General features: G+C 38.0%; 1 protein-coding gene across 9 annotated transcripts in view; it reads right to left on the bottom strand.

Moving 5' to 3' along the window:
• PTPRM (protein tyrosine phosphatase receptor type M) overlaps positions 1–27,862 on the bottom strand; it is a 726,112-nt gene that overhangs the window by 518,193 nt on the left and 180,057 nt on the right. For all 9 annotated transcript variants that reach the window (XM_045005637.1, XM_045005638.1, XM_045005641.1 and 6 more), the window contains exon 2: positions 19,003–19,125. In XM_045005637.1, the coding sequence (XP_044861572.1) occupies positions 19,003–19,125 (123 nt within the window). The remainder of the gene's footprint in view (positions 1–19,002; positions 19,126–27,862) is intronic.

Here is a 27,862-nt window from a genome sequence, read left to right as displayed (position 1 = left end):
TATTGTGAGATAATTATATTATAAAGTTTATATATATATATAGTCTCCTAACTGTGGTGATTTGGGCTGAGACGATTACTTTGAATTGAAAAATATTGTGTATGCACAAATAGTAAGTGAAGAAAATGTTTTAAATTCAACATTTTCCCCTTGTACAGACAGTTTTTGTGCATTTTTATGGAGTATAAAGTATCATATAGAGTACTGTGAACCACATAAAAAGAATAATGTTAATTAAATAATGTTTTATAAATAAGAGACTGGTCAAATACACCTCTATCTACCATATATGGACAATTAAGTTAAGAATCAGCTAAAAACCACTAGCTGGACCAGGAAAACTGTCGTTTAATTTCAACTTTGTTACTGTGTACAAGCAACTGTATTATTGCTGTACTACTGTATTATCATTGTACTGCTGTATTATTGTTGTATTGTATTATTGCTGTACAATGTGTTTAACCTTGCTAAATTGTTTAACCAACACACAGGTAAAAATCAACAAACGAATAGCAGCAAACAACATGAAGACAAGGAAAAACAAATTGGTAAAGAAACTAAGTTACATAGTAACTACAAATTGGGTAAACAAATTCCCTTTTAGTACCAGTCATACTTTGGGTCAGTAACACTGCATCCTAACTGAGGCACATGTTATTCAAAACAATCTTGGTCAGTGTCTGGGTACCAATATTAAATCCTGACACAGCAATATTTAATAAATTGGTTACTGTCCATTCAGTAGGTTATCTGGAAGACAGCATCCATAAGAAACAACTGGATCTACATCAACCAATGGAACAGAGAAGCTACCCACTTCTGTTTCCTGCCCAGTAAAGCTGACCAGAGGGTGACAACCAGCCTTAAGGATAACCTATAATATGAATGGACAGTACATGTAGTAACTAATTACAATATATTTATATATAAAGGCCTCAGTGGTAGTGTCACTATTCCAAATTTTTGTTTCACTTCTCATATACATAGCAGTGTGGGACATACTATCACAATCTCTATCCCAGTATTTTAAAACACTCAGCCTACTACTAATAATGAAAGAGATAGTCACTGAAACGGTCATTATTCATGAACATTTAGAAAACTTATTGGTGGATTTGTTTCCACCTGTAAAATTCGTACATTTAAATATACATGAATTAGTAACAAGGACTAAGGAATCCCTCATACCAATAGCCCACATAATCCAGCAGCAAATGCGTGAAGTGGATGAGATTCAACAAGTGGTGGAAACACCCTGGTGGGCAATCCCCGAGGATGTGACTTTACATCCAGTAGTTCGCACTCTAAGCATATTCCTAATGGGGATCCAGGCCCTAACGGTTGTGGTTAATAGGGATGTGTTGCTATATGTTCCATCAAACAAAGAAAGCCAAATTGCAAGGTAGAGTGAACAAGGGAATGGAGATGGCAATCAACACTGCTGTGGTACACCCAAACAATCATGTTATGGAATAAGAAGTTAAAGCACACTAATTAACAAATTAATAACAATTATCTATAAGCTATATACCTATATATAGGGGTAATGATTAGTATATATTACATATATTTTATATCACATAATATACATATTCATATCTATATACACACTATGTATATTCCATATTTTACATTTATATTTTACATTTACATTTATATGTTCTCACGGGGCCCTTAATAAAACACCAGAGAGGCTACTGACCCCCATGTATCTATGGTCCCGGGCCTAACATTCCCAGGCCCAACATAAGGGACTAAAATAATTGGATAATAAAGTCTGTCTAAAAGTCGTACGAGGGAATGTGCAGACTATAAAGACAGATGGGGCATGAGTGTATGGATGGTAAAATAAGGTAACCACATAACAGTGTTTAGCCCACTGGGTTATCTTTAGTCCGTACATTATGCTTTTCCGGGACGATGGGTAAACATCCTCCCCATAAAAAGACAAAAAGCGGGGGAATGTAGTAAGTGCAGGCCCTGATAAAGGCCCAGTATGAGGCCTGAACTAAAGTAATGAACAAGACTTAGCTAAAAAGCAAAGTGAGGCTGTGAGCTGTAGGCCGGCTCAGTTCACAGAAGTTGGCAAGAAAAGGGCTGATGCTGCATAAACATATATTCACCTAGCATACCAAAGTATAAACACAGCACTAGAATACACTATACTGAAACATTCCATAGATAATAAAAGGACAGGCCGACCCATCCCAATGACAGGGGCAAAAGGGTAAAATGATGGATAGAGTTGTTTTGATCGAACCAACATGTACAAGGTAGAAGGCGGCACCTAAATACATAGAAAGGTTGAACCTTGCTGCGTAAAGGGGTGGCCCCTCAATACGTCAGGTGTGATGTGTAACTTGTTTGTATCTGTGTATAAGAATGCATTCCTGGGGCGGTGTCTTTGTCCAGCCTAGGGGGCAGTGGAAAGTCCCATCACTGACTGAGCTGAGTCCATTGCCAAGAGGCACTTTCTCGTAGTATGCCCTGAGTTAGGCTAAGAAACCTACAGGGAACAGCCATTGTGTCCGAGGTCGCAATAAACCTAGTCGACGTGACTTTGCATCTTACTGGACGCTGTGGTTATTGGGAGTTCTCGTCGGGTCTGCTGTGTCAGCTATCTGCGCAGAGCTGGGGCAGCACACAGAGGGAACACACGCACGCAGCCGAGTGATATCAACATTGGAGAGAGCAGAGCACCACACCGGTACCACTCTGACAACAGTTAAATACCAAAAAAAAAATTGTTCCTAGAGATGTTATAAATTATTTGGCAGAGTAAGGATTTGGTCTTTGGCACCAATGTGGAAGTAAAGATTTATTTTTTTTAATCATCTTCTCTATGTACTTCAGAGTGATATCAAATTCAACCTAAAATAACAAGCACTCTGTGAATGGCAGATTTATTAAATAGCTTTGTGATTAGACTTGGAAGGACTAGATTGTTATCGGTAAGTGTTGATAAATGTCAATTTCATCACACACACCAAGCAACTAAAAAGTATTTCCATTGATAACAGAAATTCACAGATATGCAAAGTAAGAAAAATGTTGCTTGTGAAATTAGAGTTTGATTTAAGAATATTTTGACATGCGATGCTGAAAATTCATTTTAAAATTTATAAAGCTTTACCTTTTTGAATATCAACATCTGTCTTAAAAAAATTGTTTGCCCCTCTCCCATTGTACGAGATAATTTCCATAATTTCCTGCAACTGTGAAAATTTAAATAGATGAAAATAGAAAAGTTTAAAAATAAAAACATTGATATTATCCATCAAAATTACACAAAAATAAAAATCAAATTCTACCTTGCCTATCTATGGGGCAGCATCCAATGACCTCTGCCTCAAGTCACAGAAAGTGACTTTCTGGCTGCTTTTCCTAAAGCCTCAGCTCCAAATGCCAACAAAAATACTGTCAAAGATCAACAATTAACAACACATTAAATGCTATAAAGAGGGATGAACAAAATCTTTTTAATCTCCCACAAATCTGATTGAGGTAATAATTCCCTCTTTAATTTCTGCAGTAAGCCTTAAAATAATATGCCAAGGAAATGGCTCCCTGGAGAATTATACTGATTGCTTGTAAAGGGGAGTGACTGAGGCCATCTTCTGTTCACCTGAATTTTGACTTTGAGTAGGACTGACTATATGCCCTTTATCTAGAACAACTGTCTTAAAAGATCAATGGAAAATAACTGATTGAGCCATGGAAATGGAAGGGGTCATGTTACACACTTCTTTTAGTTAACTTGTAGATGTTAAGAATAGAGCTGGTGAGGAATTTTTGCAGAAACATCTCTGGTTCAGGTTTTAGATTGGTAGCCATGTTAGTCTGTATCTGCAAAAAGAACAAGGCGTCCTTGTGGCACCTTAGAGATATGAAACCAGGTATGTTTCTGATGGAATCATGGTAGGCTATTGGGGATCCCAGACTCTGGAGCAGCCCCATCATACCAGGCTTTCTAACGCCACAGAGTGGGCAGCTAGGAAGCCCTGGGAGCCCAGAAGCCCTGGGAGCCCCAGCACAGTCCACATGGTGAAGCTGCCTCAGAGTCACAGACTCTGGAGGCCCTGACAGCTGCTGTTTAAAATTGACATGATTCTTGACAAGAATCATGTCAATTTCAGTTAACAAATGACAAGGTGGCTGGGAGCATATTTTAGATTTAGAAAAAGTGTCAGTGTTTACAAAATGAAAAATTCATGGAATTGCCAGTTCATGGGAAATTTCAAAAATGTCAAAATTTCTTGCAAACCAAAAATCCCAAATTTTAGCCAGATCTAGTTAGGAAGGGCTTTGGCCCATTCCTTCATTTCTAAATGGAAGGATCCATGAGAAGAAATCTAATGGGACTAACCAATGTGGCAAAAAGAAAAAAAAGCCTTATAATGAATTAAGATTTTTTCCCCACTAGAATAATTAGTAAATAGGCAATACAGTGATATTTCCCCTCCCTCCTGAACTTGCAAGGTTCTGTGACTCCTGCTCAGTGAGCTCCAGAGCCGAATTTAGGGACAGACAGCACAGGCAACCAGGGATACCAGGCTGTGGGGGGGGAGGGGGGGAGGGTGCGCACGCCAGGCTCGGGGTGCTGTTTTCGTTGTTAGTGACAAAATGGAAAATAGAATGTTTGAAATAACATGTTTCAGCTATTCTGTATGTGGATTCATTTTTCACTAACCTCCTAGAATGTTCGACCTTTTTAGAATCTCACGGAATCTTCCAAACTTTGAGAACTACATTTTCCTCGAACCTCCTAGAAGGTTGTCAGCCATGCCTACGTGGGTATGTAAAGGGTGGGGCATCACCATTCAGTCAGTGAGATACAAGAAATAACTGAAGTGAAGTGAGAGCTCAGCTGTGATACCGTGAACCTTGTTTTATTGTGTAATTGTGAAAATGTACTTGTGTTTTACAACTTGAAGAGTGTAAGTACTGACTAATAAAGGACATTTAATTATAGGAATTCAATAGATATCTCTGTCATCTTTACACAACAAGTAACAGTATTTCTTTTATATTCTTTTGCCATGCTTAACACGTAATGTTTGATGACTTACTAAGACCATGGAACATAGACTTTTGCTCTTCCTAATAATGTATTTTTCCCTAGTAGAAAAAAAAAAGAAGCCCCTGAAGAGGGATGATAAATAAAAATGTGGCTCACATGAAAGAGAGAGAGAGAGTAATGACAAAAAAAAATCTGGTTTACGTGAAAAGGAAAGAAATGATAAAGCATCAGCCTCACATGATGGCACTAACAGCAGTGAGAAAAATTGCACACCACAAATCGATACATCAGATACTGCTTTATGACTAGTGACCCTAAACTCTGCCAATAATGATTGCACAAATTTGAACAGACCGGGCAAAATCAAAGATATGACGTTTCCAGTAAATAAGCAGAAGCAACACTGCTCAAAGTCACACTGCAAAAGAGTGCTTGAGAATGATGAGAAACTGAATCGGTGTTAGCTAGTTGGCAGTTTATTTCACGTAAAAGTGTTCTGTTTTTGTTGCAAATATTTAACAAGAATGCCAAATCATTGCTTGCACTTTCCAAGTACAATTACTGGCATAACTTAGCTGATACTCTGAAGCAACATGAAAAATCACCCAGCCCTTTTATGGCCTACTCCAAATGGATGGAAGTTGAGTCCAGACTAAGAAGCAGAAAACCAGTGCATTATTAAGGTAGAAACCCAGCATTAGAGGAACGTGCTCGAGCGTCTGATCACAATTACCCTCTTCCTTGCAAAGAATAATTTGGCTTTTCAGGGCTCATCGGATAAGTTACTCACTGAACATAATGGTAATTTCCTCGGCTTGGTAGAGGTCCTTGGGAAATACAGTGATGTTATGCATGAGCACCTACGTCAAGTAGTACATGAAGTGATGGACCATTATTGCAGCAAAACAATTCAAAATGAATTGATTGATTAACCTTATGGCAAGAAAGGTGCTTGATAACATACTGATGTGGCTTGGCAAAGTGAAGTACTATGCCATAATAATGGACTGCACTCCCAATGTTAGTCACAGTGAAAATATGTCATTTACAGTAGGATTTGTTGACAACAAGGATGGCTGTATCCAAGTAAAGGAACACTATCTGTTTCCAGTACTGGAAAATGCCTAACAGAACTGTTTTGAATGAGAGTAAAATGAAGCTTCAGGACTGCTGCAGCCAAAGCTATGACAATGGCATGAACATGAAGGGAAGAAACAGTGGCTTCCAGACAAGGATCTTTGCGTTGAATCCAAGAGCTTTCTTCAGGCCTTGTGGCTGTCATTCCCTCAACCTGGTTATGTCAGATGAGGCGTCATCTTCTTTAGATTCAGTATCTCTCTCTGGAGTACTGCAGAGGATGTCCATCCTGTTTTCAGCATCAGCTATCAGATAGAAGATCCTCATAGACAATGTTATAAATCTGTCCATAAAGCCACTAAGTGACACTCCCTGGGAGAGCCACATTGACAGTGTAAGGCCAGGGAGGTACCAAGTGACTGAGGTTTTCGATGCCCTGATGGTACTGGCACAGTTGAGTAAAGCTGAGGCCGGAATCTGACACGATGCGCAAAGCCTGGCAAACCAAATCACGGACTTCAAATTTCTGGTCTCAACTGTAGTTTGGCACAATATCCTGTTCCAAGTAAATGCTGTAAGAAAGGTATTACAAACTCAGTCAATGGACATCGCGATCTCCACTACTTTGATGAGAAGCTGCCAAAGAAATGTCAGAAAACTTAGGAATTGAGCCTGTCTTCAAGGAAATTCATATTCGTTGGAAGAAAAGACAGTTTGGTTACAAGGGCAGAGATGAGGTGATGCGAAGCTCAGAAGAAAAATTCAAGGAATTTTTTTGTTCGCTCATTGACACTGCTCGGATGTCCATTGAAGAAACATTCAGACAAATGAAGCACCAAGAAAAGACCTGGGGTTTCTTAGTAAGCTGCTGGTGAACAGGAAAACACTCTAACAATTGTACAGACCTTCACCAGATGCTGACACATGGGAAACATTCAGACATCAATGATTAAGACATCTATGTTGAAGCAGACAACATCCATTACATTTTGTCACACAAGAAGCATTCTCCAAGTTCTCCAATTCATTCATGATGCAGAGTTGTAGGACACTTTTCCTAATGTGTGGACAGCTTTGAGGATTCTTTTCACTCTGCTGGTCACAGTCACGAGTGCTGAGCGCAGCTTTTCAGAGCTTGAGTCAGACTCATTAAAACTAGGGCTGTCAAGCAATTAAAAAAATTAATCACAATTAATCGTGCGATTAATCGTGCTGTTAAACAATAATAGAATACCATTTCTTTAAATATTTGTGGATGTTCTCTACATTTTCAAATATATTGATTTCAATTACAACACAGAACACAAAGTGTACAGTGCTCACTTTGTTTTTTACAGTGTAAATATTTGTAATAAAAATAAAGGAAATAGTATTTTTCAATTCACCTAATACAAATACTGTAGTGAAATCTCTTTATCATGAAAGTTGAACTTACAAATGTAGAATTATGTACAAAAAGTTACTAGATTCAAAAATAAAATAATGTAAAACTTTAGAGCGTACAAGTCCACTCAGTCCTATTTCTTGTTCAGCCACTCACTCAGACAAAAGTATTTTTTTTCATATGCAGGAGATAATGCTGCCCACTTCTCGTTTACAATGTCACCTGAAAGTGAGAACAGGTGTTTGTAGGCATTGTACCCGGCATCGCAAGATATTATGTGCCAGATGTGCTAAAGATTCTTATGTCCCTTCATGCTTCAACCACCATTCTAGAGGACATGCATCCCTGCTGATGATGCTTGTTTAAAAAAAAAAAGTGTTAATTAAATTTGTGACTGAGCACAAGAGTTCCAGAGCACAAGAGTCCTTTTGGGGCATAGGAAGAAGATACAAATCCTACACAGTCTCTTCTGAGGCAATAGTCTCTAGGCTATTCTGCCAACTGCTTAACTGAGATGAGTCCTCACCTGGAAAAATTAGCAACTTTCATCTTAGGACAGAAAAGGAAAATTCTGCCACAGATGTCAGAGACCAGCAAGGAGTTTGAAGAAAGAATTCATTCCTCTCCTCAAATGACAAAGGCTCTTCCTGTTTTTAGCCCCTCCCTTAGACTATCTTTCAGTGAGAGCTAAATGTATAATGGGCCTGGTGAAAGTAACAAAGAGAGGAAATCTTGGGCTTGGTCTATACTTAAAATGTATGTGAACATAGCTACAGTGCTCAAGCTTATGAAAAATCCATATCCCAAAGGTTGTAACTACACTGACCTAAACCCTGGGGCAGATGCAGCTAGGTTGATGAAAGAATGGTTCTGTCAGCCTAGCTACTGTAACTCAGGTAGGTGCAGTTCCTACAGCAATGGAAAAAACCCGTCTGTGGCTGAAGTTTGCAGCTACACTACAGGCTTAGCTATGGCACTGTGCAGAAATGACCTTAGAGAGAGGCTGAAAATATTAAGGACCCTTCCTATCAGAACCACACTGAGGATCCCTCTTAGGTTTCTACTTTGTCCATTAATGACAGGTGGTTATTGCAAACTGCTTGCTAACCACTGCCATCTGTGGCAGAATCCTGTCCCAATCTGAAAGATGACTGGCCTTTTAGGCAACCTATAGAAAAAACAGTGATTGTTGCCCATGAATCAACCGCATAAGATTTTAATGTCCTTCCCACATCCCGGAAATATTCTTATGCTCTGTGCCTAACCATCTCCTGAATTAGAGAAGAAAAATATTGTGCCAGCCTGTTGGGAATGTTACAATATACAAAAGCCTTATGATGAGAGTTGTGAGTGAATAGTGAGGACTCTGACCTAGCCAAGCAGGAAAAGGAAGCTGGACATTAAGTGAATGAAAATCTGCAGAAGCCGTCATAACCAAGGTGGGTTGTGGTGGGAGGAGCAATTCCATCGCAGGTAGGAAACAAAGCCTCTAGTAGTAAGCTAGTTCTCCTTCTATTGCTCTACATGACAAATATAAAAGAACTACACACTGGGCCTGATTCTCCTCTCATTTACACTGGGATAACTCCATTGATTTCAATGGGGCAACTCCTAAATTATATTAATTAAATTGAGAGAAGAATCAGCACCATTGCTTCAATCTGCTGGATAATATCTCTAGCTTATGTAACACGTATCACTAGGGCTGTCGAGTAATCGCAGTTAACGGCCACAATTAACTCAAAAAAATTAATTGCGATTAAAAAACAATCACGATTAATCGCAATTTTAATTGCACTTTTGAACAATAGAATACCAATTGAAATTTATTAAATATTTTGGATGGTTTTATGCATTTGCACATATATTGTATTCTGCATTGTAATAGAAATCCAAGTGTTTGTTTTTATTATAAATATTTCCACTGTAAAATGATAAAAGAAATTGTATATTTCACTTCACCTCATATAAGTACTGTAGTGCAATCTCTTTGTCCTGAAAACGCAACTTACAAATGTAGATTATTTTTGTTATATAACTCCACTCAAAAACAAAACAATGTACAACTTCAGAGTCTACAAGCCCACTCAGTCCTACTTCTTGTTCAGCCAATCGCTAAGACAAACAAGTTTGTTTACATTTATGGGAGATAATACTGCCCATTTATTTACAATGTCACCAGAAAGTGAGAACAGGCATTTGCATGGCACTTTTGTAGCCAACATTGCAAGGTATTTACATGCCAGATATGCTAAACATTCATATGCCCCTTTGTGCTTCAGCCACCATTCCAAAGGACATGCTTCCATGCTGATGACACTCATTCAAAAAATAATGCATTCATTAAATTTCTGACTGAACTCCTTGGGAGAGAACTGCATGCCTCCTGCTCTGTTTTATCTGCATTCTTCCATATATTTCATGTTAGAGCAGTCTTGGATGATGACCCAGCACACTTTCACTGCAGATTTGACAAAACACAAAGAAGGTACCAATGGGAGATTTCTAAAAATAGCTACAGCACTCGACCCAAAATTTAAGAATCTGAAGTGCCTTCCAAAATCTCAGAGGGACGAGGTGTGGAGCATGCTTTCAGAAGTCTTAAAAGAGCAACACTACAATGCAGAAACTACAGAACCCGAACCACCAAAAAAGAAAATCAACCTTCTGCTGGTGGCATCTGACTCAGATGATGAAAATGAACATGCGTCGGTCCGCACTGCTTTGGACTGTTATTGAGCAGAACCTGTCATGGTCGCACATAACCCTGGAATGGTGGTTGAAGCGTGAAGGGACATTTGAATCTTTAGCACATCTGGCAAAAATATCTTGCGACGCCAGCTACAACAGTGCCATGAGAACACCTGTTCTAACTTTCAGGTGACATTGTAAAGAAGAAGCGGGCAGCATTACCTCCTGCAAGTGTAATCAAACTTGTTTGTCTGAGCGATTGGCTGAACAAGAAGTAGGACTGAGTGTATCTACATGCACTAAAATTTTACGTTGTTTTATTTTTGAATGCAGTTTTTTTGTACATAATTCTACATTTGTAAGTTCAACTTTCATGATAAAGAGATGGCACTACAGTACTTGTATTAGGTGAATTGAAAAATACTATTTCCTTTGTTTTTTTACAGTGCAAATACTTGTAATAAAAAATAAATATAAAATGAGCATTGTACACTTTGTATTATGTGTTGTAATTGAAATCAATATTTGAAAATGTAAAAAACATCCAAAAATATTTAATAAATATTTTATTTTTGGTATTTTATTATTGTTTAGCAGTGGGATTAATCATGTGATTAATTGCAATTAATTTTTTTTAATCACTTGGCAGCCCTACATATCACCATCGCATCTCAGCCCTGCAGCTGAAGGGAACTAATCTATTACCCTATGATTCAGAGTGAAACATAAACTCTTCTGTGCTCTAGCCACAAGCAACTTTTAGCAAATGTTACAAAAGAGAAAATAATGGAGGATACCAATTTCCCCTGAACTGGGCTAGAGTTACCAGTATATTATACAAGTTCAAATTGTACGAATTCTGTTGGAAAAACAAAACAAAAAAAACCCCAAAACACAAAAAAACACATTTCTAGCCAAGGGAAGTGGACTGTTCAGAAAAGAAAAATTTGGTCATCTCTGTAATGGTTCCCCCCCGCCTTCACCGCATGAGAATAAGGGTGACTGCTTTTAATATTAAATTATTTGTACAATGACCAAAGTTATGCTAGAAACCTCCAAGAACAGACAGACAACGTCCCTGGCCTGAGCAGGTTACAAATTATATTGTAGACAAGCCTCAAGTAAATGAGGAAACAACGGGAAGGTATTGGATAGGGTCACAAAAACAATACTTAATGACTCGTGTGTCTGTAGCCTATAGGACTAATCTGCTTGTGTGTGTGTGTGTGTCTTTTTATAGTTTAAGTATTTGGTTTATTGTAATAGGTTTATAGATTTATATTAAAGTAAGTTTGACTGTAATGCAAGAGACCTACACGCCATATCCTGTATGTTAAGCTAAACCAAAGTTAGCATATCTATATTAATATCTTTTATTCAGAAAGCAAAGTTGACCTATATCTTGTTATCTAAATAGATGAGTACCCACGCCTATGTCTATGATCTTTTATTTAGACTGATAGACAATGACGAATGGCATAGGGGGGTTTTCCCACAGACTTAACAAGTACCCCATAAGAGACTGATGTGCGTACATACCTGTCATCAATATGCACATACATACTAGCCTATGGGGTAAGTGTACCCTAACATTTCTGTGGGTGAGGAATGAAATTTGGGCATAAGAGGAAGGAGGTCCGGCATTTGCCCTATAAAAGAGGTAACCACCTCAATAGAGTATCTCCATTTTCTTACTAGCTTTAGATCTCCATTTTCTCCATTTCTCTTCTTCATGCACTCCATTTCTCGCTATCTCCATTTCTCTCTCACTTCTTCCACTCTATCTACAATGATTCCTACTATTTGTAGGCTATACTTGTTCTTCTTAAACTTTAAGTTTCAAGGGAACTAGGCTAAGCTTGGTTTCCCTAAGTTTTATTCTTAGTTTGTTTATTAGGTTTTGATTTAAGTTTAAGATAGTCAAGTAAACTCTAGTCATCTTTAACAGTTCTTAGCATTTTTCTAAGCACTGCATCCCTCACTCAAGAATTGAGAAACCTGAACTGCAAGGCTGGTCCTGTGTCTCTTACCACCAGGTTATCAAGGAAGAGTGAGAGTATATTAATCAAGGATTTGTTGCATATAATACTATATTCTCATATGTATCTTTTGAATAGCAGAAATGCAATTGTAACTTTGTAACTCTTGAGTATTTTACCATTTTACTTACTATTATAGCCTTAAAGACTTTTTATTTAAATCAATATCTGTCTCAGTGTGAGCTTCCTGTCATCCCCCTGAGGGTCCTTTATAAATTCTGTGGAGCCTGATTCAGGGCAAGAACTTTTATCTTCTGATCAAACAGATTGGCGAGCCTAAACCCATACTAATTAATATTAATAATAATTATTAATAATATTATTAATATCAAATAAAATAATATTAATAAACTAAATTCCCATATTATCCAAATTAATATTATCAGGACACCCTAAATCAGGCTACAGTCATCACATGACAAATTCAGCCACTGTTAGTGGCACCCTTATTGGCAGTCTCAGCAGAGGCTCCAAAAATTGACTAAATACGTAAAGTGAACTACTTTCTGGGTGTTAGAAAGGCACCCGTTTGAGGCTATACAAGAAAGCTTGCATTGGTACCACTCGTGCAGAATAATACGCTTCATTTTCCAGTGTTGTAAAATCTTAAAGTTACATTTTATTTGTCATGGAATTTTAAACAAAGAGAATGTGGCACATGCAAATCCCACCTTTTGATGTTAATTTACATTTTCTGTAAATAACATTTGAACAAACCTCAGAACATAGCTATTTAGCGTTACTTAGGAGAAACAGCTCACCATAAGAGAGATATGGTGATATATAATCCTATGCTACAAAAATTTAAATGAAGCAGGAACATTGCTGCTAAATAGGAAAACAAAACCTACTGAGAAAATATATTAAATGCTAAAACACTGCTCTTGTAATCAAAGCAAAGTATCATAACCATTTTATGGTTAGACACTATTTGGATTTAAAATAGTAGGCTAATCAATTGATTTCTATTGGATTTATCCACCTTCCAGAGAGGGATAATGACATTCTGACATACAATTACACAAAAATATTTATTTTTAACTTCAACCACTTAAAGGTCCTTAATATTAAAGGCTTAATGTAATCACTTGCTCATTGTATGGAATATCAGCTAGTTGTATATTAACAGGCCACTTACTTAAAATAATCATTTGCATCAAACATTATGTGAATTTGCCAATGAATTGTATGTGTATTGTTATGCATTCAGCAGTGCTATGTATACATGATGCAAATAAGCATAGCCTCATCCAAAAACAAATATAACTATGTAAATCACATATTTTTCATCTCACACGGTACAGACAAAATTCCTCCCCCAAAATTTGACCAATACCACATTCATGAATAGCATGAAGGTAGTTAAACTTAGAACACCTTTTGAGTATCCAAAAGGTAGCCTGTGACTGCATGATTTACAACTGATCTTGAACAATCGAAATCACAACAGAATGAGGGGTCAGTCACTCTGTGAATTCAATGACATTCTTTCATCGACATCAGACTGCTGCCGCAGACAAGAGAAATGATTCCACTACACTTTGGAAATTAACTGAGGAAGGACTGAAGCAGAAAGGAGGGCACACAACTGAATTAAGTATTTTATTACAAGAACACTAGTGAAAATTATACGCAGGAAGTGCCAAACACATAAGCACACTATTGGTGATATTTCTATTTCTCACTTACATTTATCACTACAACACAATCAGTAAGAAGAGTCACATCTGCAGCATGCAAACTGATAATAGGGGAACATTATTTGATTCAGAAGAGCCTGAACAACTTTAGATTCTTATCTGAGCCATCAGAATATTCTCTTTCATCCAACCTTTTTCTCCAGATCCTTATCTAATTCCTTCTCAATCCTGTGATCTAGAATCTGATCCTGCTTCCTGTCCTCTGAGTACAGTCAGCTCATTGACACAGATCCCCCAACTCCAGCCTACATCCTAACTTTTTCTCATTCTTTATCCATTCAGCTACATTGCTCTCTCCTCTTCTATTCTTCTCTCTTCCTAATCCAAGTTCTGCCTCCCTTCCCTACTTTTCTGGCCACCCACCAAGTGTCATTGTGAGGTTTCATAATTGCAGGGCCAGCTGCTCTTTACAAATCTCATGTATTATATACATTCCTATGCATATCAGGGGCATGTGATGATTCAAGAATCTCTGTACTCTGCTTTGACAATAATGTAAAGCACCATAAAGTGGCCAAGTATTAGAATTATTATGATGCCACTCTGGGGCTCCTCTGAAGAAACTCCAGAGATAATGAGTTTGGAGCAAGCAGCTATCTTCAGAACACTGAGGCTCCATGATGCATTTGGCAGGACATCAGCAAAGGTGTGCATGGTGGGGGGGGCATGGGCAGGATGGGACGGGGACGGGTACGAAGGGAATGCTAGAATGTGAGAGACAGAAACAGAACACAAGCAACAGAGAGAAAAGGAGTAAACGGGTGTGGAAAGGGGAATGGAGCCTGAGATCAGGCAGAGAGCAGACTGTAATTGGATGAAGAAAGGCTGTAGAAGAAAGAATATTATTTCATTATATGGTACAAACACATTGGGGGGGGAGGAGGTGGCATCTCTAGGGACCATATTAGCGGGAATCCCAGCCAAGGGACAACTAACCTAAAACAAAAACTCGGCTCCTAACCCAGTCTGCTAGTAAGAGGTCAGCTATTGATCACTGGTCCAAAATAATTTCTTATAATCTTCATACATTTTCCTGCAGCTATAACAGGATTTAATCGTTTGTATACTTTTCAGTAAGGCATGCATGCCATTATGTCAAAGTAACAAGGGGCAGGAATTCAGTCAGGCTATGCAGTTAGTATAATATTCAGTAGTTACATCTATGTTAATCAAATCTGGTTTTCTAATATCATTTATAAAAGATAAAAGTTCATAAAGTAAGAATGTGAGGAGAGAGATGGAGGGTTAGAGAGAAGGAATGGCCACCACTGGTATAGCATTTTCAAGTGCAGGAATAAGATGATGTAATTGTGAAGTCAAATTTACAGTTTAAATGAATTTATCTTCATCCTGTGAACAACATCTTTTCTGAAATAAGTTACTAAACTATCTGCTTATTCCAGCTGACTGCTTGTACGCTTGACTCGTAACACTTTAAACAGATGGTGGAGGCTTAACAAATATTCAGGCCATATGATCTTGTGTATAAATGCACAAATTTCATTCCTTTCTTGGTCTGTTCTATCCATTTTCAGATTAACATCTATAGTAAATTGATGATAGTTTCCAAATAAAACAGGACACTGAATGCTCCTACTTCTTTTAGTAACAATTAATTCATTATTTATGTTTGCAGTGCAGTAGCATGCCAAGGCCCCAATTAAGATTAGCACCCCATTGTGCGAAGTGTTGTAAAAACACATTTTATTCCAGCTTTTATTTTTAATACAGTTCAGAAAGATGTTACAAACACTGTAAATCTGACAAAAGAATTTTGGTAAATATTAGGAATTCTAAAAATCCTCTTTTTTTGCAATATAATACTTCTTATTTTTGGTCCTATTTAAATAATTTACTGCTTAAAGCTAACACAGCTATCTATTTGAAGTAGAGCTATCGTAATCTTTAATAGTCTCTGTGGAGTAAAATAAATCAAATACCCAATTCAAGAACTAAATGGTGTGCTTCCCCCCACTGCCACCTAATTAATATGAAATGTTATATTTTGACATCAACTCACTCATTGAAGCATACTGCCTAAAATTAGCCATGTCACATACATTAATTTTGCTGTTGCCAAGGGACTACTGAACTGAGTGTACTTGTTTTAGTCTAGTATTTTAATACTGTTGCATAAAGCTTTTTGCTGTGAAAGCCAAGAATGCCCCACAAACCATTAATCTAAGAAGTTCTATTCATTACCATCAGAAATTAGTTTTTCTAAAATATGTAGCTCAGAAACTGCTGACAAACTACTTCAAATCAATTTTTTTAAATGTTTCGCATAACTCATTGTTCAAGGCTAACTGAAAACTAATTAAAATTGTCAAGAAAACGATTTGAACAAGAAGAAAAGAAAAAAATGTCTACACCAAGTGACGAGAAAAAATTGATACTACTTGACTGGATCTCTGCCCTTGAATCTGTTGCCTTTATTGTTTGGCAAATGAAAATTCCTCTGCTCTCAAAGGGGTTTTTGACCTTTCGAAGCATCAGTATGTATGTCCTTTCCAGAGAGCAATTATCCATGTTCTTGTCCAGAACTCCAAGAACATTTCACTTCCTTTCTGAATGGAGAGAAAAGAGCTCCCTAATCTCTCAAATATAATTTATTCCCAAATTAAATATCCATGTAACTAGATAACCAGGAAGTTAACACATCAAGGATTTTCACCTCCCACTCTGACAGGAAGGCAGGAGGACAAAGAATCAAGTCAAGTGACATATGATAAATTATATTACATACAAGTCATTTTCCTTTCTCTAACAATAACACTACCTACATTAACTAGATCATCATCCTTGTAAACTGAGCTCCTTGAAAAGTACATTCATCAAATTGTAGTAGAGCAAAAACCCGTCTGAGGTGTTCTAAATATCCCCAAATTGGGGAAACTTACACGAACAGAAAGAGGGAGAGTTGACAAGAAATCCTCAAATAGACACTGAACTGTTAGCACCATGACGACTCTGAGGACAACAAGATATGGTTTGTACTGAAAGCAATTCAAGTATTAAGATATTGATTCCTTTGCATTAGCACCTGTTTGAGAAATTGTACTATTCATTAATGAAATGCTCCAGAAAATTTATATAGCAAGTGGCAGGGCTAGTGGACAAGGACCAACTTTATAAGGAATCTTCTAAAATATCCTTAAACAAGCATGATGAACTCTAACACGAAGGTCAAATCCCAGTAGTCAATCAGTCAACAGGAGCATTTGTTTTAAAGAGTTCTAATTTAGACCTAGGAAACTGAATGGAAAGTGGAAAGGCATTTCAGTGCAAGTGTCAACACCAGATCTGATTCTGTCCATAATAACACATGACTGGCAGTGACAGATATATATCCAGAGAGCACCTTGGCTTTCCCTGCTTCTTGTTTTCTAGGAAGAAGGTCCATATAACTGCTGTAGATCCAAAATCCCAGGTTTTTGCAAGATTCCTAAGGATGTTTCTCCTCTTCCCCCAACCAGCCATGTGCATTTCTATCACAGAGTATAACAACACTATCACTTACATCTGCCCCTCAAATTTCCCCAGCCCTTCCTACTCTCTTCTCTCCATCCAACAACCCCCTGCTCTCTGGCGGATAGTATTTTCCATGCCCCCACGTATTTGGTGAGCTCTGAGGACGTATTTAGGGAAGGGTGCATGGTAGATAACCAAAAGTCAGCACATACTTTACACATCCATTGTCACACTGAATGAAACATTGGAACCAAGCAGGGCAGAACTGTAATGTTCAATGGGAGGTTAGGACCCATGAGATAATTCTCTTTGACAAAGTGGTCTGGCCAATTAAATTCAGTAGACAACAGAATCAGCAGTGTCGATTAGACCCTAAACTCTCCTTTTATATCACTTAGTTGGCAGAATTATTATGATAGGTTGAAGAAGGGGTCTTTGAATAACAGATGTGTGTACTAAAGGACTATTATGTATGCTCATGCAGTGATTGCTTCTAATAGTTTTTATGTATTTTTAAAAATACACTTTAATAGCATTTTCTTATTCTTATAAAGAGAAGACGATTAATGGGATTTCAAGCAAACCCCTAAGGTATAGTACTGGGACGTTATGGCACTAAATTATCTGGACATTAATGAAACAACAACAATAGTCTGTAAGGCTATCAAACCATCTGGGTATATTTAAAATAGAAATAATTTTCTTAATATAGTGTGAGGGTAATACATAATAGCTGGTGCTGTTCATTAATGCAGAGGAAGTGCTGTACTGTTAAAAACCACTGCACTCAGGAGGTGATGTTTTTATTTTTGGCATTCGAAGGTGGATAGCAATCACCACATGAAGTCTCGGTATATAAAAGCTACCCAGCCAACATCACAGGAGTTGGCAGTCAGGGAGTACAGTTGGGACCCACAGGAGGGCATCCTTGAAAATAATCAGTAATGAATTTTATATCCATGAATATTTTCAACCCTGAGGCACCAGTCTGAACGCTTACATGTGGGGTAGGAGATACAGGCAAAAGAGCATTTCATGGAAATAGAATAAAATAAATATTGCATTGGAATCTAGGGATTGTGGCTGTGAAATTTGGTCCCATTGTGCCACAGGACATTGCCTTCATGAGATACCACAATCAAAATGCTTTTTAAATACTGTGTGCATACAGCACATATAATAAGCAGAACTTTGTTCAGTATTTTGCATCTGGCCCCTTATTTAGTCTTTTTTGAGTGTTGCCCTTCAAAACAGTTTGTATTACCTTTCAGTTTGTTTAAAAAATATATTAAAACCATTTGTTTTCCCTCCAAGATTTTTTCCCCTTTGAATATTCTTTTTTAAAAGATTTCTCTCCACTACTACTACTATATTAATTTTTATTCCTTCATTCAAGTTTCCTTCTCTCTTCCCTAATTACAGGTATCAAAGTTTGAAACCTTTTGCCTACAGTTTTAACCATAAAATATCATTTCATTTTGCACAGTTAACCAAATCATTTTGAAGAGCTAAGTACTACAATTGCAATAAGATTTAGATAAAGCAATGTTCTATCAATAGCACTGTCACACAGTGCTACAAGCTAAAATGAAAGAAAAGGAGTTTCAACTGAAAACAAACCTGATGGCATCCATGGATCAGATGAGGGCTTTAACAGTGTGTTCACCTGGTCCCAGTTAAGATCATCATCATCAGATTGACTATATCCACAGGAGCTAAATGGCTCATCAAAGGAACAACCTCCTGTAAAATAAATGCACAGGTACAAATTAAATCAAGCAAGCAAATATCAGATGAATTCTAGTTCCTTTCCGAATCATTTGGATACCAAACTGAATTTGAGTTTTTCTTAGAATAAATAATCATATGACTATTTCATATTCACAGAAAATAGGAAACAGACTTTTTGCTGTGGAAAACTAATCTCAGAGGGCACAAAAAAGAAATTTAGAATTTCAGTCAATGATTCACTTACTATTTGGTTGTCCAGTACAAAAAAAAAATAAAAAAAAAAAAAATAAGAAGGAGTAGAAGAGAACTCCAAGTATGCAGATCAAAAACAATCTGAGGGCACATGCCTTCAGCACTGAGCACTGGCTGGAGCCAACAGACCTGAACCTGAAGATCACATCTTTGAGAGCAAGCAGGGGAAAAGGGAGAAGAAAACACAGGTGGCTCTGGAGAAAATTCTCCAAAAAGAAACAGTACTGTTTCTGTGTTTTCCTTTCCTTCCTCCTCAGTTGTCCAGTCATCAGAGCAGGATCCTTGTTTCAGGGGACTAGACCATTCAAAGGCAGAGCAGAGGAAAATAAAATATCAATCATAACGACGAAAGAAAATCTAGAATGTCTGCTCACTTTTATAGTTGCTAGAGCTTTATTTTGTTAATAGTACTGTTTCACTCCTCAACCTCCTAGAGAATACATTATGAACATAGTAAGGGTCCAGCAACCACGAACGGAAATGGAAATTCTTTGTTTCTTTTCTCAGGTGTGTAAGCATTCTTAACATAGTTCTATCCATTAAGGTCACTAAAAAGTGTTTATAAAATGCTATCTTGACCCCTGACGTCTGTCATTTTACTCCATGAAAATGAAGCTTTGTGGGGAAAAAATACAGCCCGAGGCATGCATACTTCAGTCCATATTAAAACAGGTGATGCACTTGTTCATATGAAACTAAACTTCAGGGCTGTCCCTCAATTTTGAGACCAGTCTGCACAGACATAAAAGACCTAAATTTGCCAAGCTTCACTGAAAAGGGAGCTTCAAACAAAATATAGATACAAAACCTTTAAAAGACCCTAAATTGTGCCTACAATATTATTAAATCCATGACTAAAGAGTTTCCAAAATACTTTATAAGGAAATAAATGAGTTATGGATAAAATAACCAAAATATAAGCAAAACAGTCTTACCACAACCCACAAGAAGAGCCTATGTGTATTACTGCCTTCCTATTACATACTGCTGGCTCTAAGGTGACCAGACAGCAAGTGTGAAACATCGGGACAGGGGGTAGGGGGTAACAGGAGCCTATATAAGAAAAAGCCCTGAATATCGAGACTGTCCCTATAAAATCGGGACATCTGGTCACCCTAGCTGGCTCATAACTGAGAAATGAGACAACTATAAAATTAATTTTTCATTAATGAATGGTCAATAAAGCATCTCTTCCCTCCCCTCCCCCTCACCTAAATACTGCCATCTGTTTTCCTTTTATTGTGAATCTCACTTAACATACTGTGTATTCCCTAGTTCAGAGGCATAGGTCAACCTACACTGTTCTAAACCATGCTATGTAGAAGAGTCTTATTCATTAGCTCTAGGTATGCCAGGGAAATTAACACCAACGGACACTATCTTTCTGTATCACTTTTAGGAGTACAGAGTCTCAATTAGATATTCCATTGGGACCAAAAAACTCATTAAAGAACTTACAGCATGAAACTCAATCGTTCACCTTGACAACAGATTTAAGTCATCACTCTTACCAAGTTTATCAAATTCAGAAATAAAACAGATTTGTTTAAAGCATATGAAGCGACATCTGTAACAATTTTGGTGGGAAGGTTTAAACTATTATGTAGTCATTTGCAGGATATATGCTCCAATGTTTGCATAAATATTACTTGATGTAGTAAATTTCGTCTAGGTGCCTAGTTTCAGACACAGAGCAAAGCAGACTTGATCTTGCATTTCACTGTCTGAAGAGAAAATATGCATGAATTTTTATAGGGAATGTCTCTCAGAAAAGGGACCCAGAGAAAAGCCAGGGGATGGTTCAAGGGATGATTTACAAAGTAAATCCTGGAAGAATACATATGACCAAATAAAAAGTTAGCACTACATTAGGATTTACAGTTGAAAAACGTATGGTGTACCAATTTAATTCTCTCCATTATGAAAAGGTCTTTATGAATTGAAATGGTACATAAAAATGTCCGTTCTTCCTAAACCCAGGATAAGAACAGAGCTCCTACAAAGTCCAATACTTGTGACAGTGAAACTTTTGTGAATTTTATATGGCCATTAGATGTTTCTCCCCTTCTCTCCAGTTATGAAGTTCACATAAATATAGATAAACAGAATTGAAGAAGATGGGAAAGACCTACAAGTCCATCCAGGCCATCTCCCTCTGCCAATGCAGGAGCATTTTTCATCACAGCATTTCTACTGTTTTCCCTCATTTCTCTTGTTAAACTATTGCAAAGTCATACATCAGGAAGTCTGATAATTTGTATAGTTTTTTTTCCCTATTACTGACTACATGTATTCCCCCAAATAACTGCTCTCCATCTTTGGCATTTATACCCATCAAACACTTGACAGTCATCACTTTATATATATTTAGCTCTTTTAAAAGTTAAATTAATCTAATCTTCACACATGGACTATATGTAAGAGGAAGACTTAATATGAACTTTTACATTCTACCCTGCCACAGTGACCAAATTATCACACTGGAGATAGCCTAGCCTTAAATAGTTAGGTAAGAAGACAACTGAACTGATTGAAGTACATAAGATCCTTAATAGCATATATATCAACCCATGTTACCGGCTGCAAACCAATGCAGAGGCTAAGACAGATTAATAAATTGAGTTAGACAAAATTTGACTTATTAGAAAGTGTTTTGTAGATTAAAAAAACTGTGTCAGATACATATACTGGGTGCAGGGGAACTTTCATAGGCTGAACTAAAAACTGAAAATATTTGAGAAACAATGGAGAGCATAACTGAATGAGAACACAAAATATTGACAATCAAGAACCATGTCAGTCTGAATGGCTTTTATTTGTTCACAGGTAATTCTGATATTCACATATAATTTAGTTAGAAATGTGGCAAAGCTGTTCATAAATAGGTCAAAACAGCTGACAATAATATCTTTACACTCATTTCTAGTCAAGCTCTCCATCTTTCTACTCCCTGTTTTGGCACAATGCTATTACTATACTTGGTATATATCTGCACAAAATGAAGACTGAATGCTTTCCTTCTGCACTGATGTTCAGTTAATTGTACATGATATAGACAAGACAACAAGGAAAAATATGCATCAATATTCCCAAACAATCTTAGTTCCTCATGTCTCTTCCACTATTCTAGAAAAACACTTGCAACCAACAAATTAGAGGATTGTTAACGCTCAGCTACAAATGTTTGATATGTTTTACTTAAAATAATTATTCAATTTAACTGAGTTTATTTTAACAATTAAAATACAGACTACATCACCTTCTCTAAATCATGTTTTCACTTCTGAATTTAATTGACAAAAGTGACAAAGGTGTATAAAATGCATCCTAACTTTAATCACATCACATCTAGTGACACTGAGCACTGCATAAACACTATGGAGGTATACCTATCTCATAGAACTGGAAGGGACCCTGAAAGGTCATTGAGTCCAGCCCCCTGCCTTCACTAGCAGGACCAGGTACTGATTTTGCCCCTAAGTGGCCCTCTCAAAGATTGAACTCACAACCCTGGGTTTAAGCAGACCAATGCTCAAACCACTGAGCTATCCCTCCCCCCTCCTTATTTTTAAAGTTATATAATTTAACCAAGCAAAGCAATTTTTCCATGTTACCCTGGTATTAAAATGTCCACAAGCTGAACTATATTTTAAAAGTACTATTTCTAGACTTACTGAAATATTTTAAAGAAAATAGGATGTGTCTGTTTCATTAAGGTTCTCTGGTTTGCACTGCTTTTATACAGATTTGTGGATTCTTGAGAAAAATTTAATGGACAAAGGGTTTATTGTTTCTTATAGATATTAAAAGCTGTGGCATTCAGAATGAATAAAATTGTCCTCAGTAATTGTAGTGTTGCATCCAGTTCACTTTATGCCACTGTGCAACTGAAGAACTCTATTTCTTGAGAAAAAATGTTCTGTTTTTACATGGCTAATTTATTGCAGATCTTGAATACACTGTTGGATTCAGCCAGAAAGTTAAGATAAAATGAAAGCTATTACTGACTTCATTTTTTCCAACAAGAATTAAGTTTTTTCAAGGTATTTATTTTACATTAGGCTTATTATATGGAAGGATACATAATTTTGAATGTTAAAAAGGCATTCAGGTTGGGAGTATGACAACTCAACAAAAAAAAGAAATTCAAAGTTGAGCCAGACACTTTGCCTTGTTCCTGCTGTGTTTACATACCACAGGGATATCAGACCTCTTTGTGGTGTTTTATCCAAATATATGCTACAAAATGTAAGGGTAACAGGACATGTTATGGCTAGGAGTATCAGATTTAAATGATAGTTGCTTTGCCAGGGAAATGTATGCAGGCTAACACAATGCACCATAACCAAGAACCCAAATACTCTGTGACAAATTAAATCCAATTTTCACTGTAAGGCCCTCTGGGTTTCTGCAGCACTTCTATGAAAAGCAAATAGAAAATTCTGTGGCAGAGACAGGTAAACTCAGTTTGAGTTTACTGAATTAAACATGAACATGAATAATACAAGCAAAGCATTATTTATGTCCTAGTTGATATTAATTTTAATTTACATTTTGTTGTCCTCAAATTTTCAATGTTTAATGTGGCACAGATGGTTGTGTTGTTGAAACATAACTACACTGTAAGAGATGTTGGGAGAGGATAAAGGTTTTAACAGCTAGTTCAAAGATATTTGGGGCTTTTGGCAGAAGAGAAGACATGGGAAGCAATTTGAGCTTTTAGCACCCATGAGGTATTGGTGGCTTTTGGTAATGGGGAGAGGAAGCAACTCCTCTTTCCTCAATGACAGGCGCGCAAGGCCAGTGGACTTTTTTTGGGGGGAGAAGGGGCAGAGGGGAAAGGAATCCTATCTGTGATGGGGTGCCCCCTGCCTTTGCAGCCCCTGCTGGAGGCCCCGCAGTCATTAGTCAAATTTGCAAAGACAGTGATCGCACTTAGATTGTCCTAATAAGGCTAGGCGAATGGGCAATTTTCAACAGACTTTTGTATTTAGGCATATGGCTTACTGACTTACTTGGAAAGTCCTTTGTATGCAGATTCTTGACAAAACAATATAGAACTATTCCTTCAGTGCTATTATAGCCTATCAAGTTAAAAGGACTTTCCAGATGTCTTAGATCACAGATAATTGTCACAACAAACTGCAACCACCTCAAATGTGTCAATACAACTGTAACATGTCTGCAATGAAGTACATATATAAAAAAATCCTTATAAACATTTTGTGCAGCAATCCTTTTTTAAACTAACTACCTACCTATATTTTGGGTTTTCAAAATATGCAAAGACTTCAATTTGCAATATTGGGCTAATGTCCAGAGTTGTTAACAATACTCTAATATAAATTACTGGTTATAGAATCTGAAAAGAAATCTGTTGCATAAAATAAAAGCCTGATTACTTCTAGATTAATAGTGAGTGAATAATGTGGATATAGGGGAGGGGGGGGCAGAGAGATTTTTCAAATGAAAATTGGGACACTATTCGTCGTATTGTGTACATGTAGGTTTGCATGTGTACAGGAATGGTTTTGACAAAGGTGGGGGGGGGGGAAGGTGTCCTAGGAGCATGGAAGGGTTTTATCAGCCTGGGATGCAGTTGTTGATGTGGAAAGTTTTGTCCTGAGGGGTGTGGGAGAACTTTCACAGCTGGGATATGCTAGGGAGTTGCACTGGGGTGTATGGGTGGGCGAGTGTGGGCACAGGCTTGTTCTGGGGCTTAGAAAGGTTTTGGGAGCTTCACATAGTGGCTGGTGGAGTGGAGAATCCAATTTTGATGTTTCATTAAAGAGAGTCAAAAAGTTTTGATGACACTTCAAAATCAACCCAGAATTTTCACCAAACATGTGTTGCTGTTCTGTCTGTTCTCCCACCCTCCACCCCTTTCAAAATGTTGTCAAAACCAATATGTCTCTGCAAAACATTTCAACTAAGGAACAGCATATTTCAGCAATGTTCCAACCAACTAGAAAACCCCTGTGAAAATCTGCCCAAATTTGTTCAAGTTACTATAAGACTCAAAAAAAAAATCCATTTGCACATGCTCAGAGACTTCACAGATTTTTAGTTGCTAAAACTCATGAAGACTGCACCCTCACTAAGCATACTTCATCTCCTCACATCTGCCGACTGGACTTTGCATGTGCCATGCAACCAAACCACCAAGTACGCTCTCAGCTCCTAGTGCTGACCAGATTGAATGCACCTTCCCCACAGTGCAATTGCCATGTTCCAGCCCAGGGCTGAAGCTGGCCTTTGCCTATAATGGCCTTTCCCTGTAATGGATGTCCTGGGCAGGATGGGCTAGGCCCCAGAACTGAGAATAGAGAGCCTGTGCTCTTAATGACTCTCATGCTGGCATCCAGGCAGCATGGGAGAAGAAGCTGTTTGATTCAAATGCAGACTGGACAAAGAATAGACCCGGGGGAGGTAATGGAGTTGACTGGAACAATGAATGTAGTGAGGCTGGGACAAAGAGCCAGGAATGATGGAGACTGGGTGGAGCCAAAGAAAGGGTTCGGGGAAGATTGGGTGAGAAACCTGGGCAGGGAAACTAGGCCTGAGAGCCAGTGAGGAGAGGGAAATGGGAGACAGGCAAGCCAGGAAGGGGGAACAGCAACTAGCTGGGCATGAAGACTGGGAATTGGGGTCAGGGGGAAGAGGGATTGGGACTCAGAGGAAACCCAGAGGGGGAGACTAGGATTGGCTGGGCAAAGAGATTGGGACAAGAAACCTATGGATTAGGGGAGGCCAGGAGAATGGGATTGGGACAAAGAGCCAGAAGTGGAAAAGAGACAAGACATGACAGAATGGATTGGAGCAGGACAGAAGGGATCAGACTTGGTGCAAACAGGCAGAAGAGTCTATGCCAGGGGTCAGCAACCTTTCGGAAGTGGTGTGCCGAGTCTTCATTTATTCACTCTAATTTAAGGTTTGCGTGCCAGTAATACATTTCAACGTTTTTAGAAGGTCGCTTTCTATAAGTCTATAATACGTAATTAAACTATTGTTGTATGTAAAGTAAATAAGGTCACTAAAAAGTTTAAGAAGCTTAATTTAAAATTAAATAAAAATGCAGAACCCCCCCAGACCAGTGGCCAGGACCCAGGCAGTGAGAGTGCCAGTGAAAATCACCTCACGTGCCGCCTTTGGCACGCATGCCATAGGTTGCCTACCCCTGGTCTATGCCCACTGCACAAATATTTTTCCAGTGTCTGGAAAAGGAAACTAAAATTCCTGAGTCTCTCCATTCCCCTGCTATCAGCAAATATTTATAAACCCCATTGGTGAAGTATTTCATCACCCTCTAATGTTGGTCTATATACAGGATAACAACCTACTTCTGCTATCATTTATACTATAATCTCAAGGGGTAGAAGTCAGTTTGGTGAATCAAATGTTTCCGTCCCTTCTTATGAACTATGTGGGTGTCAATATGATACCCCATGATGAAATTAGTTAGTTTGCTTTAAAAAAACCCACACATCTAGGAAATTATTATACATGAACTAGTTAAAAGAACATTATTAAGGTTGCAAAGTAGAACTCTTACTTTAGAAACTGCCAGATTGCCTGCGCAATCTTAATTTGGCCCTTTTGTGTGCATGCATTTTTTTCCACATGACTCCTGCCTCACTCAGATCAAAGGATGAATCTACTCTGGTGATGAATCAGAGCTGTGTAGTAAAGGAGGCTATTTCTATGTAGGACTCCCTTCCTCATTTGTTGTACAAGTTGGCAGGCATACAGTGAATGAGGTAAGGGATTGCAGGAACGAAAAAGGATGGTTTCATGATTAAGACAGTTGTATGCTGTTCAGGAAATCTGGTTTCTATTCATCCCTCTGCCACAGAGTTCCCGTGTGATGCTAGTCAAGTCACTTAAACCAAACTTTCCAGAGGTGGTCACTAATTGTGTGTTCCTCTTTCGGGGTGCCTTGATACCTTAGAGCCTGATTTGCAGAAGTGCTGAGCACTCACAGCTGCCGCTGAGCTCAGTGAGAGCTCTGCCTTGAACATATGCAGTGCTATATAATAAGTACTCTGAAAAACCAGATCTCAAATTGAGCACTCAAAATTAGTGGAAACTTTTGACCTTAATCTCTGGGTCTCAGCTTGCTATCTGTAAAATGATAATACCCCCCCACCTCACAAGGGTGTTGCGAAGATAAATTAATTTAGGTCTGTGAAGTACTCAGATATTGTAGTGATGAGTGCCACAGAAAAACCCATAATGAAATGATTAACTTAGGGCTTGTCTACACAGCCCCACAGTTCAGGCTCAAGGGGTTTTGAATTGCGGTGCATGGTCACATGCTGCGCTGAACCCTCCCTCCCCCCCACAATGTTTAGAAAGAACTAGCTACCTTTTGTTGGTGCTCACAGTGCCCACATGGGGGAGTTACAGTGCAGCGCACAAGTGCAATTCAGACCCCTGCAGTCTGAAATATGGGGCTATGTAGATATAGCCTCCCTCTCCAGAGATGGTTTGAATACTG

This window comes from Mauremys mutica, chromosome 2 (assembly GCF_020497125.1).
Source record: "Mauremys mutica isolate MM-2020 ecotype Southern chromosome 2, ASM2049712v1, whole genome shotgun sequence".
NCBI classification, from domain to species: domain Eukaryota; kingdom Metazoa; phylum Chordata; order Testudines; family Geoemydidae; genus Mauremys; species Mauremys mutica.
The sequence above is the reverse complement of the archived record's forward strand: the minus strand, read 5'-3'. Positions and strand labels throughout refer to the sequence as shown.